Genomic DNA, 19856 nt, shown 5'->3' with positions numbered 1-19856 from the left:
TACATCCAAAGCACATTTAGGTTATTCCGTACTGGATAGGAATGCTTCATATGATTTTATTTGGGCTGGGAGACGATCAGGCTTCTCTGTCCTCTATTTCAATCCCCGTGAGTTGCTGTATCAGTCTGTTCGGCTGTTATCTGCAGATGACAGTGGTGTCTCCTTCTACGGAAAATCTACTGCAAGCCCTTTCATCTTACAAGCACGAACTTCATATTTTTCTTAAATGCAGAAAAATCTTCCAATTTGTAGTCACTTTTTTCCCCCCCGGAGACATCTAACAGCCTATTGAACAGAGCTACCGAGCTATGCGCCACACATATGCCCTGTCTTTCAAGCGTTGCGATTGCAGGAGGTGGCATCTGCGTGTGCACTGTGTGGCAGGAACAGCTGGTCAGACCCAGATTAATTGCACTGAAAATGCTAAAATGTCCCCGGTGGGGGAAATAGTTGCCCCGGTGAGATGAGAGGAGAAAAGGGGGTGTGTTGCAGTCTTGACAAGGGAAAAATGAGAGAGGACTGGAAAAAGCACTGATGTAATGACAGGTGTCAGGACAAAAGGCACAGTTAGCAATAGAGGCAGAGAGCTATATTGACTGGCAGATGACACACTAAAGTGATCAGCCGTTTGATGGAGTGCCAAACTCCGGGAATAACACGTTTTCAGTCAGAACAATCCCGACACAGCCTAAAAACAAGCTGTCTAACCCCTGCAGATTCTCTTGCTTGCAGCGCAGGTCCTCATGTAACTTATTCAAGACTCTACCAACCTGGCAATATTCATGTTGGCAGATATGTTAAATAAGTAATGATCCTACCGCTGCTGAGCATATTGACTTTTTTTCCTCTAGAAGCTTTTTCTTATGTCCTCAGGTCTGCGTGTTTTTTTTTCTCCCTCTTTGTGATTTTAAGTAATAATTGATGCTTTTCTCCTCATAAATACTTTGCCGTGACTAAATCAATATCAATTACTTAAAGGTTTTCCTTTGATAGGACAGCGCAGGGCATTTCCAGGAAATATTCTCGCTAACATCTCGTAGATTAGAAAGCAAACAACCATCGTTTCACAATCATTGCAATAACTGCTCACGTTGTGTGTTATTCCTTTACAGTTCAGCTCTTTGGTTAAATATTGATAGATTACGCCGCTGAGATGGCTTTATGTAGATGTAAAGTAAGATAAAACAATAATAAGCCATCGCTGGAGCTTTCTTGTGACTCATGTTACAGAAAGGAGTAGAAAAAAGCAAACGACGAACTCATCATTCGAACTCTGTCGGTGCGCATGACCCTTATAAAACTGGCATTTACGAGCCTCTCCCAACAGTGTGCTGAAATATTGCTTTTATATTGTGCAAACTACAGTGAGATCTGTAGGGTCAACGTTCTTGACCCTAAAAAATTCTGTGAAATAAGGCCAGGAAACAGATTTAAGACTCACTTTAACCTCTTGAGTGAGTCAGTGGAACGGTCAAACATGAATCCTTAAATGTGCAGCAGGCTGGAATATAACGTTTTAACAGACATCTCACTGTCAAACCTAAAGACTGGATATTAAATCTGAAGCATTCTTTGTAACGGCCAGCAGGAGGCGACAACTCTGGTTGCTACCATTATTAGCATGTAGCGTCCCTCTGTTTCTCAGACTCACATTCGTCATGTCCACTTTCAAAATACCAAAATATTCAGTGTTTATTTTTGATTTTCTTAGGTTAGATAACGTTAAGTTCTTGTAATATTATTTAGTTAGGGTTTAGTTGAGTTTTAGTCTAGGTTATGTTTCACTTATGTCTCCGTGTTTGTGTCTTTTCCTGTCTTCTGTGTTAGCCTGCCGTGTCCTAATTGTTTAACGTTTAGTTATGTCCCTGTGTTCTGTGTAGTTATTGTCTGCGTATTTCATGTTGTCAAGCTTGTGTTGTCATGTTTACATCTGTCCATGTTTCATGTTTTATTTTGAAAGTTTTGTGTTCCCATGTTCAGTGTGTTTAGTTTTGCTTCCCCTGTGGTGTCAGGTTCAGCTGTGTCAGCTGTGTTTCCCAGATGTTTCTTTTCCCCTCATTACCCTTCTGTGTATTTAAGTCCTCTGTCTTCGTCTGTTCAGGGTCGGGTCATCTGTTTGTCTTGCATCACGTCTCTCCAGGTTTCAGGTTGTTTGTCATGTGGTTTTTTTTTTTCACACGCCATAGTTCCACTTCCACCTTTTAGATTCATCTTCATGGTCATTCTTTCTTGTCACAGTTTTCATAGTTAATCTTAGTTTGTTCCCAGTTTAGCTTTTAGTTTTATTTTATGTTCATGTATCTTTAGCCAAATAAATGGCTCGCCTTTGGTTATACTGAGTTTACTCTCCCGTGTCTGTTGGATCAGCTCCGCAAACATACTGGCTGCGCAGCCGTGACACAGTGGGAGGTTTTGCAGTGTCTACAGTAAGCAATGAGCGATATCGCTGTCCACTCTCTGTTTTAAGTACTGGCCAATCAGACGAGCATAGACCACACCTCTTAATCTTTAAATTCAAGTATTTTCAGTCCCATTGCTACAGGCATATAAAATTAAGCTAGCTAGCTCACTGGATTGAAGTATAATACTGTAATGGGATGCCACTCACTGACTGGTCATAAAATATCTTCCGACTAGATATTCCGCAATCAAATGTGACGGGTATTATTGGAGAGTGGAAGCATTTAGGAACCACAGCAACTCATCCAGCAATGTAATGTCAGACCAGATAAAGTTACAGAGCAGGGTTAGTACCTCAGTAACTGCAGGCATCCAAACCTCATCTGGCATTAACATCAGCACAAAAGTTGTGTGCTGGGAGCGTCAATACAATTTAATTGAATTAGACTCAGTGGCTGAGCAGCTCTTGTACGTGCAAACAGTACTTTTGGTTGTGCAGTGTATGCTCTGTGTTGTTTGTTGTTTCCTATACTGTACATTACACTTTTGATCTGGTTGGAAGTGGCAAAAATGCATAACTGGCCAAAGCAGGGGCTAGGTTTTCCAGTCCTGGAAGTGGGAAGGGAGCAGAAAAGTTTTTTGTTCAAAGGAATTAAACACATGTTACCTAGCTCATTTTTAATCAAGACTACATTAAGGAATCATTAGTATCAGTTCTGTTCTGAAAGGCAGTGATTGCATCAATACTGCCTATATGGTGCAGATGCGATCATTTGGCACGCTGAATACAGTAATGTACAGTTGTTCACATTCTTTACCGTGTTTTACAGTATCAATATAAATCAGTCTGCTCTTGTTGCATCAGTGAAAATCATTATATCCACCTTCAAAACTTTTCTTCTCCTTTTTAACAGCAGTGAACTTTTTAAACTACATAAATGTGTAATCAAACTGTTATTAGTACTATAAGTATTAATGAATACAACAGCTGAAAAGACCAGGAAGATTTTCTGAAACCTCTCATGTTCATATTTGTTCAAACTCTGCTGAGAACAAGTACCGAGAGGTCTGTTTTCGTAGCCACGTTTGAATTTTAACCTCGTGTACAATATTTATCATGTTTGCTTCTCGGGCGCTTCAATTCTGTGATTTTTGCACAGATCAAATAACTTGTCTCTCCTCTTTCCCCCAGTCCCATGAAAGAGCATGAATCCAGTATGCACTAGTTTGAGATTTAGAGTTGTTTTCGTAGTCTTGCCATGACTTTCGCTGTCTTCTCCCCTCACCTCCTCTGTACCGTAGATGCTTTTTGTCAGACTCTTGTCGACACCCTGGAGAGCACACCTGGTCTGCGCTACATTTGGAGCACCTTCAAGCCATTATTGCAGGGGAAAGTCCTCTACACACCTGATACACCTGCTGCTCGTCTCCTGGTGAAAGAAGTAGGTCTAGAGGGAAAAAGAAAGGTTTCTATATGTATGCTGACTTTTTGTGAACTTGAAAAGAATATATTGCTCTGGTCAGTTTAAGTTTGCAATGAAAGGTTCAAGCCACTATATCTATATTTATATATTCTTTTCTAAATTAAGAGTTAGCATGCAAATATATGTAAATCTTGCATACATAGGACCAGACTAATTACTGGTAGAAGGTGCCTGCAATCTGTCTATGAAAACAAAAAAGGAGGATGTCACGCATTAGTGCAGAGCTGGAAAATAAAACATTTAATCAGAGGGCTTGTTCATGCAATGCAATAAATATATATTGTTTTCAAAGACATGACATTTGTGCATGAGATTTGCATCGTTTTGATAGCTGCGTAACCAAAACAAACAACAGACATGCTGTGAGAATTTTGCATTGAAAATACATAACGAGCATGAGGAAAACCTGCCGACTTCACAGCGAGCGGCCCGGTGTTGGCGCAGGAGGCCCTCTTCACTCCAGACATAGTCGGGGTGTTTACAAGTGAATGTTCAGTGGTAAATAACCCCATTTACATTCAACACCGCGGGGAGGGATGGCAGTGTTACAGTGTGATGAGTTCCCAGGGAGATTAGCTGAAAGTGCAGTTGTGGAGTGCTTTCATGTTTGTATTGGCGCAGCGAGTATGTTTTCGGTGAGAAGGTGAGACAAATGTGTAAAATTATAGATTATTGTTTTCTGTGTTTCAGGCAAATAGGACCTTTAACGCCTTGGCTATGTTAAGGGAGCTGGCTGACTCTTGGGATGAACTCGGACCGCGTGTTTGGGATTTTCTGCAAAATAGCTCACAAGTCAATACAATACGGGTGAGACTCTCGATGGTTGTTTATTTTATGTAATGTTGCACACATTACCATGGTTGGTTTGTACAGTATGTTAAACATGGTCAAAGTTTCTGAACTTTACATTGCTGGCTTTTTTGTTTTTTACTACTCTTGGATTTGTGACATCATAGAGCAGGGATGTCTCACTCATGTACACTGTGGGACGCATAGCATAGCATCTTTATTTATAACGCACTTTACATCCAACAATGTTGGCCAAAGTGCTACAAATATAAAGCAAAGAGAAAACAGTTCAAATTACATATAGAATATCTTAAAATTCAAAATAATATAATTAATAAGAAACTAATTAAGAGACATCAACAAGTCCTGCTGTTCTGAAAGCCAAGGTAAATAAATGTGTTTTAAGACGTGATTTAAAAACAGATAAGGAAGGTGCCTGTCTAACATGTGAAAGCAACTCATTCCACAATCTTGGTGCTGCCGCAGCAAACGCCCGATCCCCTCTGAGCTCACGATTTGTCCTGGGCACGCTCAGGAGGAGCTGGTCTGCCGACCTGAGGGACCGGGAAGGTATGTATGGATGAAGAAGCTCAGAGAGGTACAGAGGGGCAGCATTGGACAAACATTTAAAAACAAATAAAAGCAGCTTAAAATGGATCCTAAAACGCACGGGCAGCCAATGAAGTGCATATAAAAATGGGGCGATATGCTCGCATCTACGAGTGCCGGTTAAAAGACTGCAGTGGAAAAACAGAAGATCGACTCACCCCAAATAAAGAGAATTACAGTAATCCAGCCGAAGGGTTACAAAGGCATGGATTACTGTTTCAAATTGCTGTCGCACAAGAAACTGCTTAATACAGCCTACTTTGATCTTAAGTGGAGTGGATCATCTCCCCAACATAGCTCCACATAAAAAGTCACCAGCAAACTTGGTGATGAGATTTACTGAAAATAAAAAATTCTGAAAAATACAAAAAAATGCAAAACGACCTCCTTCACTTTCTTTTTGCAGTAGAGCTAAATGAAGAAAACAGTAAACATACATTAGTGTCTTTTATAATTACTGCGGTGTGTTTTTTTCTCTTTGAACGATGAGCCTTACATCTGCTGCAGGTGAGAATGTACATGCTGTGTACATCATTTATTCACACCTTCTGTTAAATGTGGAGAGTGAGAGAGGAAAGTAATTATGGATAAGTGCAGGATAATTTTCATCCTAGCAGAAAGGATTATCTATAGAAGTAAAGGACACAGACTTCTCTCTCTTCCACCCTCTCCTCTCCTCCCTCTATTTTGCCTCTCGCCGTATTTCCTTGACACTGACATTACTCCAGTGTCACTCCAAATGAGCTTATAGGCAGCTGGAGGGAAGCAGACATTGGGAGCTCCATATAGCTAGGGTATTCATTACCCTAGCCCTAACCTTTACACAAATGGACCAGCAATCCTCCTTTGTCTTCATTTTCTCCCCACCCAGCCCTCTCCCTTTCTCTCCCTCTGTCCACCTCTCGTTCCGAAGCCGGTGGCTTCCGAGGTTTGTCATCTTCAGAGGTCATTCAAGGTCACGGACAAGCTTTCGTTTGATGGACCAATTGCCGTCGCCACCACAACTACATCTGAGTTGGGTGATTTAGGGTGTTAAGATGAATAAAAGGAAATACCGAGCACAAGACAGCTTAGACATAAGAGTATTTGGGAATACTTTTTGCCTTTACATAGTTATAATCTGCAGGATTACAGTTCTGGTTGCTTCAGTGACACCTGTAGGTACTGGTTGAATAAGTGCTGTTTGATAGTGCATGTAAACATCAGCCCCTTTAACAGAGGCACAACAGAAAATCTTAAAGCCCATTCCTCTGAGCGAGGGCCACTTACTGTCACATTATGGATGTTACTCTTCCCGTACTCAATTATCCGCTTACAAATGTATTACAAGAGCATGCAGAGAACACAACGGCCACAAAGGGCAACTTTGACCTTCAGATGAAGGTCTTAGCTAACCTGGGTACTCATGTAAGATAAGATAAGCTAAACCTTTATTAGTCCCACAGGTGGGAAATTTTCTTGGTCACGGCAGAAAGTGGACAGTGCAAAGTTGAGAGCAGCAAAAATTAAGAAAAAACAATAAAATATTCAGTAAAAGGACTAGATGTTATAATCCCTGACAAGGCATTGCTTTAAATGGAGAAAATCTTGAGGGATAATAATAATGGATTGCATTTATGTAGCGCTTTTCGAGACCCTCAAAGCGCTTTGCAATACCACTATTCATTCACTCTCACATTCACACACTGGTGGAGGCAAACTGCAGTTGTAGCCACAGCTGACAGAAGCGAGGCTGCCATATCGCGCCATCGGCCCCTCTGGCCAACACCAGTAGGTGGTAGGTGAATTGTCTTGCCCAAGGACACAACGACCAAGACAGACAGAGCTGGGGATCGAAACGGCAACCTTCCAGTTACAAGATGAACTTCCCAACCCCCCTGAACCACAGTCGCCCAAAACCTAACCATGGCTGTTGGGATGGCTGTTATGAGGAAAGGCAGCCCAGAAACTTTACCAGCGGCACACATCGTTGTGTGCTTTAACTTTCAGTCTTTTACTTGAGCTAATCTGCCATTTTTTTCCTTGGTTAGGTTTGGGAATTGGATTCTGATCTAGATTATCATATTAAAATTTGGGACACATCGTCAGTAGTGGACCTTGGATTCATCGGGTGTTTCGGCCATTATCACTAGACACCCTCATCCAAGGAGGCCCTGCCAGGGTTGATCAGGCCCCGGAGTGTGTCACTGGTTTATGTTAAATTGTTATAAAATAAAATAAAATTTAACATGATATATTGAAAACTGTGCACGCTAGCCTGCTAACAAACAAACAGACAGACAAACAAACATACAGAATCTGGATTAAGTTCTCTCCATGGACCCGATATTTCACCTTATCTTTACAGTTCAATTCTTCACTTCATCACATGACCAACAAGGTTAAAGGGCGCATCTCTGTGGTTTAAAATGCCACTGAACATTAAGCACCGGACTACGCGTTTAAGCGCATGCAGCAGTAGGCGGATGAAGAGATGAACTACTGAACCGGATAAAAAGTTACGGTCAATTTGCCAGCATAACTCTCTCTTACTGCACTTTCAGAACGGCTCCGATTTTTTTTATTTCCTCAAAAGACAATTTTGATGGATCGTGTCCTTAACGTAGCCACCACGATGATAGATGTACTGATTATTTTAAAAGGTCACACGCAGCGCAGAGATTACTTAATTTGACACTTTGTCCTTAGGTTAAGCAGAATATGATCAAAAGTGTTGACACTGAAATGCCACTGAGCACAGTGGGCAGAATATATCTGAATCTTTAACTCTGAATATCACACTGTAGAGGCCACTTTGTTCAATTGACGCGCAGCGCCCTTTGCTGACCAAAAGTCAGGCTCCGCATCGTCCACTTTGAAATGGTCACCACATTTAGCCGCAGCACGTGGGTCACATTTTAAAAAAGCTATATTAAATGGGTGATTTCATTGTGGGTTTGAAGTGAATTTTCCCCGTTCTTCTTATCAGTGTTTTAATTTTACTTTGATGTAAAACTGTCATTACAGGAACGGTGTCAGTTTAATACTTGGGTGTTAATATCAGAGCAACTGGAAAGCGAAGGAACGCTGTGTGAGAGAGGGAGGGGAATGACTGTGGTGCTGTAACTTGAGGGCAAACACATGTAAACCAATAGATGGGAGTCAAATAGCCTTATTCTCAAAGGGTTATTGCATAAGAAGCTTAGAAATGGTTATTTCTCTAAACAAAACAAAATACATATTCATGTAACGTGCTGTATGTAAGTGGGCCATTACTGCTGCAGCAAGGTTCAGTTTTCCTCCGCTTCTCAGCGTATTATCTTTATGAATTGGGTGCGTGATTATGGAAATTGCGTCTTGATCTATGACCCGAGATGAATGTAAGTCACACACATGTTCCTTACCATGTTAGTGAAAGGGAATTGAAGGGGAGGACCTGCGCCTTTATCTCTTTCATGGTGCGTACACGCGGCCTTGTTTGTGCATTTCCAGGGAGGAGATTTGATTTGCATTTGTTCTCTCTGTGGGTCCTAATACATCTGTACCATGCAAATGCATTTTTTTGTGCACGTACACACCCTGTGCTGTAAATGAGCTTCATGGCCATAGAGGAGAATAGCTGATGTGCATCTTAGAGCCGCAAGTACAACACTGCCATCTATCTTAATGCTGTTAATTAATTCTGCAGAAAAATGAATGTCAGCTCCAGCAAAGAGTAAAGCTGCCCCTCCCCCATCCTTTTTATCATCCCTTCTTTTTTTCTTTATTTCTCTTTTTTTTAAGGCTTTTGATTCTCATAAATATTCATTTGCATTCATACCACATTAATTTGAAGCCTCTAACAGGTGGCCATTGTAACCAACTCATTTAAATGTTAGTTATTCCCTCAATAACGCGGATGAGAAACCCTAAATCCTATATAAATAAACCCGTCTTCTTGCTTTCAAAATCAGGCTCTGCTGGTGAATCCTGTGTTTGCTGGAACCCTCAAGGCACCTCTCAATGGCACAGGGTGGACACCTGAACTGCTGGCCAACTTCCTGTACAACGGGCCTCCAGAAGATCGTCCACCCGGCATGCCACCCAGCGACTGGCGGAACGTCTACAACTCCACCTCGGAAATGCTGAAGCTTCTCTCCACTTTCTTGCGTGTATGTAATTTATCTGCTTGTGCTTTGTTGTAAATGCAAAACACCTCATAAATCCAGCTTCCACAGGGTTTCGCGACCTCTGCAGTGAAGTGAAAGATTTTCTAAGAGTGGGCTGTTCTTTGACATTTAAGTTTTTTTAAACATAATTCTCGCCCTTCCACCTCTATTCTTTCTTTGCCTTTCCTTTAGTTATTTTTGTTTATCTGATATTACCCGTGTGATTTCTTTGGCTGGAGTTGCTTTATAACCTTTGAAGTAGTCAAGCAAAATTGCTTTTTAGTAAAATCAGTGAGAGCTTTCTTTTTGGGTGGGTGGGGGGGTTGAAGAAAACAGCTCTTTTCTTTTGTATCCTTGCGCTGCTATTGTTCAAGCCAAAATCAAGACATCAGTTTTTTTGTTTTCTTCAAATCTTGCTCTCAAACTCAACTTTTGAGTCATTAGAAAACAGGCCTCTAGTGTTCATTAAACTTGAAGAACCTTGACTTAAAGAACTGTCAAATGCACAGCAAGGTCTACCACAGCATCCCTTCCCTGGTAATCATATAGCAATATTGCTATGGGCTAGTGAACCATCCAGAGTTAACATTCATCCTGTATATTGATTGTGCCACAGTTCAAAGCAAAATTGTTCTTTCTCCAAATTGCACGATCAAATATATGCACAAAGCCCAACCTCGCCCCACTCCTGCCCTCCCATATACACACACACACGCACAATATCAATCCGAGCACAGGTAAAATGACAGCTTAGGTCCCTCAGGATTTGCCGTACACGGACAATAAAATTCCACTGTAATGCAATCTATTTTCTGCCCTAATGGAAATTGCATTGCTCAGAATGGATAAGGAGCACTTATCAGACAGCCTTTACTGCAGCGATCGCTTGTCTGGATGCGTACATGTTTAGGGAAATGACATATTTTTTAGGATTGGCATTGCAAAGACGCTAAAAGGTCATTAAGACAATGTAGTCGTGCATTTAGTTCCATACATGGTGGATGCTTTATGTACACAACAAGGGAACTGAACAGAAAATACTAATGGCTAACATTATTTAAACCTGATTTTCTTACTTTTCAGTCACTGGTCAACAAAACCAACTACAATCCTTTATTAGTGCAAATCGATAGCTTTAGCATACATGGGCAGGAGGAGGCTAACAAGTTTCCAATGTGCAGACACAGGACATTAGAGGAAAAATGTGTGTTCGCCAAATGAGTCATTTGTATCCTTGAAATGATTTCTTGGTGTGAGCCAATTACTTTCTAAAGATTAAAACCCAACAATTTGTGCTCATTTTCAAATTGGCATGGCTCCTCTCTCTGTGTTGCCACCACCAGCATTAACACTAAAGACTCAGGCTGCATCTTTCTTAATTTTTTTTTAAATAGAGGCAAATTAGAGCCTCAAATTGCATGTCATTTCTTTCATAAACCTGTTTAATCCAACAGTGCCGAGATTTATAAAACATTAAGACGGGAGAAACAAACCTATAAATAGCATAAAAGGTCATTATGAAAATGCGCTGCCATGTCTTCGTAACTCTGGGGACAGAACTTAATCGCTGGCTTTAGATGAAACTCCTCTGGTGCTTACTGGGAATGTTGTGCCGCACTAATCTTATTTAAACATTAAGGGCACTTGAGGATGACACGACTGTATGAGCTGTTATAACTTTTGAAGCCTCATTAACATGGGCAGATAAAGTTGATTTGTAGCAGCACAAATAGCTGATTAAACATAGATTGGAAAGGCTCCAAAGGACGTTTGTAAATGCAGAAGAATCAGGTTCACCGAGTACATCTGTATGAAAAACATTGTGCCTACAAATAGGTTTGAATAAAGACGCTGTTAAAAAAATAAATTGTTTGCTCAAATGATGTGTTGGGTAGCATGAGGCCGCTGTTACTAGGATTAGCTACAGCTTGTACAGCTTGTCCCTATATTTCATTTAGCACTTGTCCAAACTTTGGGCCCGTGGAGCTCTTCACTGCTCTAATATCCTCCAGTATGTGCTGAACAAATGGTGTTGTTTGTGATATTTCTTTCCTACCATAGTGGGATATACAATACAGATTCCTGAGGGGAGAGATGATAAAACTATTGCAGCATTGAGATGTGTGGACAGCTGTCAGGTGTGACTGCCTCCCAGGATGGCTAGCTCATTATCGTCTCGTGAAACAGGGGGACAAGGCTACCGAGCAAGGGAACGCTAGCAAGGGTGGATCTCATTTGCTTGTCTCTACTGAAACTCAAAACATTTCCCACCCCCTGGCATCTCCAGATAATTTGGAACTGCACTCTGTGTTGTTTAATCACTAGCTGAATCATACTTTCTTTTCTAAATATCCATCTGCCTTTCTCCCAGTGAGCTCCTGCCTGCCTTTTGTGGCTGCTGAAAGACTGCAAAAACAGAATGGTTTACTGTAAATATAATAGGATGTTAGAAAAGTAAGACATTTGTGTGGGTCTGTGTTTGCTGACAGTGTTTGGATCTGGACAAGTTTGAGGCGGCCTCCACTGAAGGCCAACTGGTGAATAGAGCGCTGGATCTTTTGACAAACGGTACGTTCTGGGCCGGGATTGTCTTTGAAAACCTCCAGCTGAACTCCAGCCTCCCACCTCCTTATGTCAAGTACAAAATCCGCATGGATGTTGATGAAGTAGAAAGTACCAGGACAGTAAGGAGAAGGTATGTAACACTGTTATAAAAACCCGTTCTTTTTGCTGAATACCAAATGACTTTAACCTAATTTTATATTTTTTGTGCCATTTCTTCTGTCCCACATTTGATTGATGTCTCTGTTTGGTTCTTTGACAATACTAGACTAAAGAACTTGATGCCATATGTGTATATGTATATTAGGGGTGCAACGATACACAAAATTCATGGTTCGGTTCGATACTTTGGTGTCACGGTTCGATATTATTTCGATACAAAAAAATGTTCATGCTTTTTTAATTTGTCATTTATTAAAATTATAAATATATATTTTAACTCAAAAGTACAGTTTTTAAATTTAATGTTGCTGAAACAACAAAATAATAAAAAAAATAAATCTATCTGATTGAGAAATCACTCATCTTTGGAAAAGAGAGTTTATTACAGAGAAATGGCTCTTTCCAAAATAAAAGCTGTACTATACGCTTCTTCTGGGCTATATTCTCAGCAGCATATTAAACATATCAGGTCCCCGTAAGGAGAATCGTGTGCTAACGTCTGTCTAAATGACTCGGGTAAAGTTTGTAGCATGCGTGCTTGTTGTTTTTGTCTGCTTCCACTTGTCTTTGCACTAGGATGATGTTGGAGTAAACGTGCAGTCATATTCGTTGTGTTCCCACTAGTGCTGTCAGCGTTAATCTCGTTAAAATGACATTAACGACATAACGCGCAAATCTCCGTTAACAAGTTACCACGGCTCGCCCCGTGAGTGGGGCTGGACGGCGTCAATGCGTTAACAAGCTAACTGTGCTAACGCACTAGTTCCCACCAATTGAGCATTGTGTGGCACATCCGACACACTTTTACTTTTGTCCATGACGCGCTTACCATCAGGGTCACGCTTCACATGAAAACCAAGATAGTTCCAAACGCCAGATCTGAATGAGGGTGGGGGAGGTTTCGGTTAGTGTTGAGGCAGTAGCCATGTTGCAACAAGCTTAGCTTCTGTCTTGCTAGCTTGCGCTGCACTCAGTGGATCTGCGCTCGACAGTGCAGCCTAGGCGGAGTAGTCGAACGCAGATTCACTGAGCGCTCAACACAGGCAGCATCGTCAGAAGAAAAGTTGATAAAATAAATAAAAATTTTTGTATTGTTCGATACATATGCGTACCGAACCGAAAGCACTGTATCGAACGGTTCAATATCGATACGAGTATTGTTGCACCCCTAATATATATATGTATATATTAGGGGTGCAACGATACACAAAATTCACGGTTCGGTTCGGTTCGATACTTTGGTGTCACGGTTCGATATTTTTTCGATACAAAAAAAATGTTCATGCCTTTTTAATTTGTCATTTATTAAATTATAAATATATATTTTAACTCAAAAATACAGTTTTTAAATTTAACCCTAACCCTTGTGCGTGTTTTTTATTTTGACAGCGAATGCGCACCTGCGGACCACTTATGTGCAGCCCTGGTTATTTAGCTCGTCATATTGCAGCCACAGAAATTCTTTTGTCCATGAAACCATAAAGCTGCACTTTCTTTTTGCCTTATAGTCTCATTTGTCATAACTTCTCCGTTTTGTGGTAAGCTTTTCTTTGGCTGTCACTTCTTCACCCTGACCTGTCTTATTTGGCTCAGCAGAACTAAAATATATATCGTGCTGCTTTTACACACGGACTCACATAAGCTCAGCGATTCTCTGCGCGATCAACCTCTCACATGTTTAAGCTGCGGGAGATTTCACTTGTCATGTTTGCATAGTAAGCTAACGATTAATAAGACGATGTCAGAGGAATTGGTGCACAAATTATCATCACTCACAGATCAGTGCTGTCGCTCTCTATACACAGTTCGCACATTGCAAAGTGAAAGCAAAAAAACAAGCGCAAATTCAAACGCGACTTCAATATGTCACATATTGACAGTGGCTCACCGATGCCAATGACATAATTACCCAGCTACATTTCTGAAAGAATGCAAAAGCATTGACATATATTTTTATGCCCGACGGGCAGGGAAGAGATAGATTTTGGTAGCCCGACTGAAAAAATCGCTAGCCCCAGGACGTCAGGCTAGCGATATTGCAAGCCCTGTATCTGATTGAGGAATCACTCATCTTTGGAAAAGAGAGTTTATTACAGAGAAATGTAATAAACTCTCTTTTCTGGGCTATATTCTCAGCAGCATAAGGAGAATCATGTGCTAACAGCTGTCTAAATGACTCGGCTAAAGTTAGTAGCATGCTTGTTGTTTTTGTCTTTGCACTAGGATGATGTCGGTGTAAATGTGCAGTCATATTCGTTGTGTTCCCACTAGTGCTTTCAGGTTAATCTCGTTGAAATGACCTTAACGCCACAACACGGCAAATCTCCGTTAACGAGCTACCGCCGATCGCTCCGTGCATGGGGCTAGACGGCCAACACGTTAACGAGCTAACTGCGCTAACACACTAGTTCCCACCCATGTAATTGAGCATTGCATGGCACATCCAACATACTGTTTTACTTTAGTCCATGACTCGCTTACCTTCAGGGTCATACGTCACATGAAAACCAAAATAATTCCAAACGCCAGATCTGAATGAGAGTGGGGGAGGTGCCCTGCGCTCTTCCTTCTGACTATGCTGTCTGTGTTGAGCGCTCAGTGGATCTGCGCTCGACAGTGCAGCCTAGGCGGAGTAGTCGAACGCAGATTCACTGAGCGCTCAACACAGACAGCATCGTCAGAAGGAAAGTTGATAAAATAAATTACAAATGTTGTATTGTGCGTACCGAACCGAAAGCACTGTATCGAACGGTTCAATATCGATACGAATATCGTTGCACCCCTAGTATATATATATATATGGGTAAATATTACGCTATAAAGCCAGAAGTTCAACAAAGCCAGGCTTTCTTTGCACTGGCTGGCTCAACAGAACTTTAAATCCCAGTAGGAGATAACAGTTGTCATGAGAGCAGTTATCAAGCCAAGCTCACACAATAAGTGGCGTTTTACATGTAAAACTTTTTTTCTGTGCAAAATGATCCCTATGAGTGTCACCTACTTCAATCGCAGATGTCATCAGATGATGATGATAAAATGGGGATAAAAATCTATAAACAACATGAAAAATGGAACAGTAAAATGCAACACTGTTGCAAATAAGATGAGATATTAATGCTCCAGAAAGTCATTAATCTCAGGATGTAGCGCACAGAGCAATAAAATAAACAGTTTAATTGTAGTTAATGCTGAGTGCTGCTCTTCTTGCTGCTGTTTATTTCTAATGCGATGGCTGCAGAGTTGAGCTCTGAAACTTTAAACTTCATACATTTAATCATTAGATGTTACTGTCCTATAGCCTAATAAAGGACATATAGAAATAGTTTGGTCAGCAGATCAAGGAAAAACAAATTTTATTGCCTGAGTTGCTACTCGGTGAGTTTTCTGAGCTTTAGTAGCTGCAATTCCAGTAGATTAAAACAGACTATCTTTAGCAGCTTGATACTCTCCATACTGCATCTATACATCAGTGCACAGTTTGCACTGCTGTAACTTCACAGCTGGGTTTCATTTATAATGTAAGGTACAGCTTGAGAATTAGCACATATAAAACAAAAACTAAGCTGTCAATGAAAGAAGAAACAGATTTTTAACCAAAACTCTGAACATAACCTGCTCACTCCTACCCAGGTTATATGTTTAGCACAGGCTACCATAGTAATTTAGTGCAACAAGAGCCACTTTTAATGACACAGAAAACTGACTTTAAGCTTCACCAAGTGTCACCATTAATGATCCCTTTTAAAGAACCTGCCTTTATTTTCTCCCCATTTCAAATCTGAATGCTAATCAAGCTTTCATTTAAAGCTATAAGGCTGTGATAGGCAGTCTCCAGCAGACGTTATGACCCATCGTAGCACAGATGTAAATGACCAAATTAATTATCATCCAGTTCTATTTAGTGTTTTAGTACATTACAATGAGCATACACAATACCGGGGCTCCGAACCATGTAAATGGAACCAGACCGTAATTAGTGTTATTAATTATACCTTGTTTTCTCTGAAATTACAAAGCTTATGTAAAAGTGGCTGGTATATCTTCTCCTTAGACTCATGAGCAGAAAGCTGAAAATATTTGTCAGGTGTAAGTCTAGATATATAAAAAACAGTGGATCCTTGTCCTGTCAAGCAATCAGGTCTTTATAAATAAAGTTCCTGTTGCTCTATATAACCTCTAAAATAACTTATAATCTCGGGTAGTATTTCTGACCATTCTGGTTGTAGTTTACTTGCCCTTTGCTAAGACACATCATGGTCTGTCTTCTTTTAATAAGGTCATGGTCTCCCGGAGCCAGAGACAACCCCTATAACGACCTGCGCTATATATGGGGAGGCTTCGCCTACCTGCAGGATATGATTGACCATGGCATTATACGGGCGCACACCTCAAAAACCCAACCACTGGGAGTTTTTGCCCAGCAAATGCCGTATCCTTGCTATGTGGATGACGCGTGAGTACAAAAGCATTGTTTTTTCTTTTCTGTCAGCCTTGTAAATAGAGGAAGAGGGAAGAGAAATACAGCAACACAATGACTTTCCACTCTGTGCCACCACACAGTTCTCCTCAGTCTCTAAGCCTAGACCTATCAGATTCCCCCTTGGAAAGCTGTTTAGTTCTATTTGTGTAACTTGCCATTTATTTATTTTATGTGTTTCCCTTCTGCTGTCACAGATCACAGACGTAGGCTCTAAGACGGGGAGCACCCTTAATTGTGTCATTGTTAAAAGTAAATAGTGAAACTCTGAAATCTAAGAGTAAATGTAGTCATGAATTGATTTTCTGCAAGAGGGAGGAAACGAGTGAAACTTAGCGAGTGGAAAAGAGAGAGGCCAAACTATTGATTTTAGTCAAACCACAGGAAATTCCTGAATAGTTGGTGGATGCTGAATTATTTAAGCAACCACTTTGAATGCCTTCCTTTTTTGTACTTCCTTTTCAACAAAGTGAGCGTAGAGCAGCGCACGTGCAACACAGCTCCATTGCATGCAAGGATTGATAGCAGCCTTCCCTCTGTGTTCTTGATGTATTTATTGATATCGCTGGCTTCTATCGTGTTTGATCATCCACCCGGGGACACAAACGACGTGGTATCACACTCAATCTTCTACGCCCATAATTTCCTCCGAGTCCAGGAAAAAAAAATCTCCTATTCGCAAAACATTATAATCCCCATTAATAAAGGAAAAACCCAGCAATGCCACCAAGAGAAAAGATAATTACCAGTGAGATTTAAGACCAACAACACAATACCCACACTTTCAGTACACGCAAAGTTATTCTCGACCCATGGGCAAATGCATTTCCAGAAATTAGGAATCTAATTTTAAAGTATTATGTGGTTTGGGTAGCACAAGATTTTCAGTAAATCAACCTTCTGGGGGTTACAGGGAACATGAAAATGATGACTTCATATGTGGGCTGCAAAACTCTACAAGCCTGCTGTTGAACAGTTTTGAAGAATATTGCCCTGCGTGATGTATTTGTCTCGGAGAAATGAGAAACAAAACAAAACAGAGACATTTTGCTGATAGGTGATTTAGTGTAAACTACTAAACCCAGTGGAAACGTTCATTTAAAAGGTGTATTGTCATTTAAAGTTATCCATACTAAAGCATCACATTAGTAAGCATTAAGGTTCATGGTTAACGTGAGCTTTAGAAATGCATCTGTGTAGTGTAGTGGTAAGACTCCACACCTTTGAATCACAAGTTCGATTCCCACCCTGTATCCAGTAAGGGTCCTGGCCAGATCCGCATGCTAAAACCAAGCCCTGGAATGGTGCGTCTTTGTCTGGAGCTCTACATGTTGTCATAATTGTTCTGCAACGCATAGCATGAAAAAAATACATTATGTTGCAGAATTTAAAAACTAGTATGTGCCTGTACAAGGCTTTTGTTAATAGGGGGTCATTTTGGCCACAGGAGCTTAGTTACACTTTATGTACGTTAAAATCCCACGATGACAGTGCGTTTCATTTATAGCCAAACTTGAGCCTGACTTTACTTCAGTTGCTTTTCCACTTTAAACATCTTAAAAGTAGCATTATTTAATGAGGTTATCTTGCTAAACAAAGTGTTTGCTTTTGTAATAATAATCCAAAATACTGTGAAATAATCTTCTTTCAGTGGACAGAATTTCCCATGGACCTCCATACAGCCCTAACACGATTAGCATAGAGTATGTTTGTTATCACTGGAACTATGGCAAGCCCAGGCAAAAGAAGGAACCAAAAGACATCCCATACACTGTTCAACCCCCAGAATACAGCTTTGTTAGCACTAACCCTCCTAAACCGGTGCAGTGACCATTGTTGATTAGTCGCTCAACACCACCCTCAAACAAGAGGACAGCTACACACTGGATTTCACGTCATGAACTCGCATCATGAACAATAACAGTGAGGATCCAGCAGAACTGCAGAAATTTATAACACTGTAAATAAAACATTAGCGTCAGCACCTACAATCAGTCCTTGCACTATTGGCCCCTCCCCTTAGACTCCAACAGTACTTTTTGCCCTTTGGAGCAGCTTATACCCTAAAGCTGTTCAAACTTTATAATTATCAAGCCGTGTAATGTGTTTCAGAGCTCCCATTGGCACAAACATAAAGTGGGTGGGACTAAAGGACACAATGAGCATGTTCGGATGCAGTTAATGGCTTCCATCTTTGATATACAGCATTCTTTTATGATACAGAACCCGACTTTTCACTGAAAACGACTCCGAGAACCACCAAGAATACAAAACCTGCAGATGGAAAATGACTCTACTTGTTTTTATCACTATAGTAACAACAGCTAGCAGATTTTATTTTTTAAGATTGCTGTTAATCCACGAAATCAGAGCCACAATTTCCCTCTGGTCAGCTTTTTGCTGTGATCTTAAATTAGACAGTCATGGTGCAGCTTATTGGTACACATTGGCCTCTTTGCTTCAGCGGACATCTTCCTTAAAAACAAAGGATTAATAATTACAGATGATAAAAAGGAGCCGTAAACCACAGCAGTACCCCCTCATTCACTCCACCATTTACTCTTTCCTCTGCAGAGACATTTGGGCATTTCTATGAATTATTAACACTTGAAAACTGCTTTTTCTGTTATAAATAATAGAGAGTGAAATCACACAAAGGCAGATGCGCTTAGACACGGAGAGGCATGATGGGGAGGAACTTTGCTGGTAATTGTTTTCATCGTGAACTGTGTGTTACCAGGCAGAAAGAAGGAAAGGACACTGCGCATTTAGATGGCTATTAGTTCTTATTTCTGATTTTAAAATGTTAAAATAGTCTTTGGATGAATCATGTCCTGTTCAGAAAGTAGTGCTCTCCACCTAGAAGGCATATGATGTGTTGTATAAATGCATGGCATAAAAAATACAGTTTTAAAGTATAATATGTTTTAGTATTTAGGTTTTTTTTTTCTTCACATTGGTGGTGATTTAGTTTGAGTATATGATATTAATACAACAGGAAATGTTATGACAACAGCCCAGGAAGCCGTTGCCAATGACATCATTAGTTTCTGTCAGATCGTATCGTCATTTTTTTATTATCTTTGTAGGTCTGCTTTTAATCTCACGTAAACAATATTTCTACTCCGCTGATAAACTTCAGCTAAGAAGCCAGTATTATCTGCGCTGACCCCCAACCCTCATCATCAGACCTGCCTCGCAAATAATTTCCTTTTCGTGTCCCTCATTTCCTCCTAGCTTTTGGCA

At 40.6% G+C, this 19856-nt stretch overlaps 1 protein-coding gene across 1 annotated transcript in view; it reads left to right on the top strand.

Annotated features, from left to right (window-relative positions):
• LOC146675130 (phospholipid-transporting ATPase ABCA1) overlaps positions 1-19856 on the top strand; it is a 202693-nt gene that overhangs the window by 40001 nt on the left and 142836 nt on the right. The window contains exons 10-14 of the mRNA XM_085400190.1: positions 3703-3842; positions 4575-4691; positions 9215-9412; positions 11899-12104; positions 16410-16586. Of these exons, the coding sequence (XP_085256316.1) occupies positions 3703-3842; positions 4575-4691; positions 9215-9412; positions 11899-12104; positions 16410-16586 (838 nt within the window). The remainder of the gene's footprint in view (positions 1-3702; positions 3843-4574; positions 4692-9214; positions 9413-11898; positions 12105-16409; positions 16587-19856) is intronic.

This window comes from Rhamphochromis longiceps, linkage group LG3 (genome assembly GCF_057381845.1).
Source record: "Rhamphochromis longiceps isolate RC_006_pf linkage group LG3, R_longiceps_female_GT1.1, whole genome shotgun sequence".
Classification (NCBI taxonomy): Eukaryota; Metazoa; Chordata; class Actinopteri; order Cichliformes; family Cichlidae; genus Rhamphochromis; species Rhamphochromis longiceps.
This window is presented reverse-complemented; position numbering and strand designations above follow the sequence as displayed.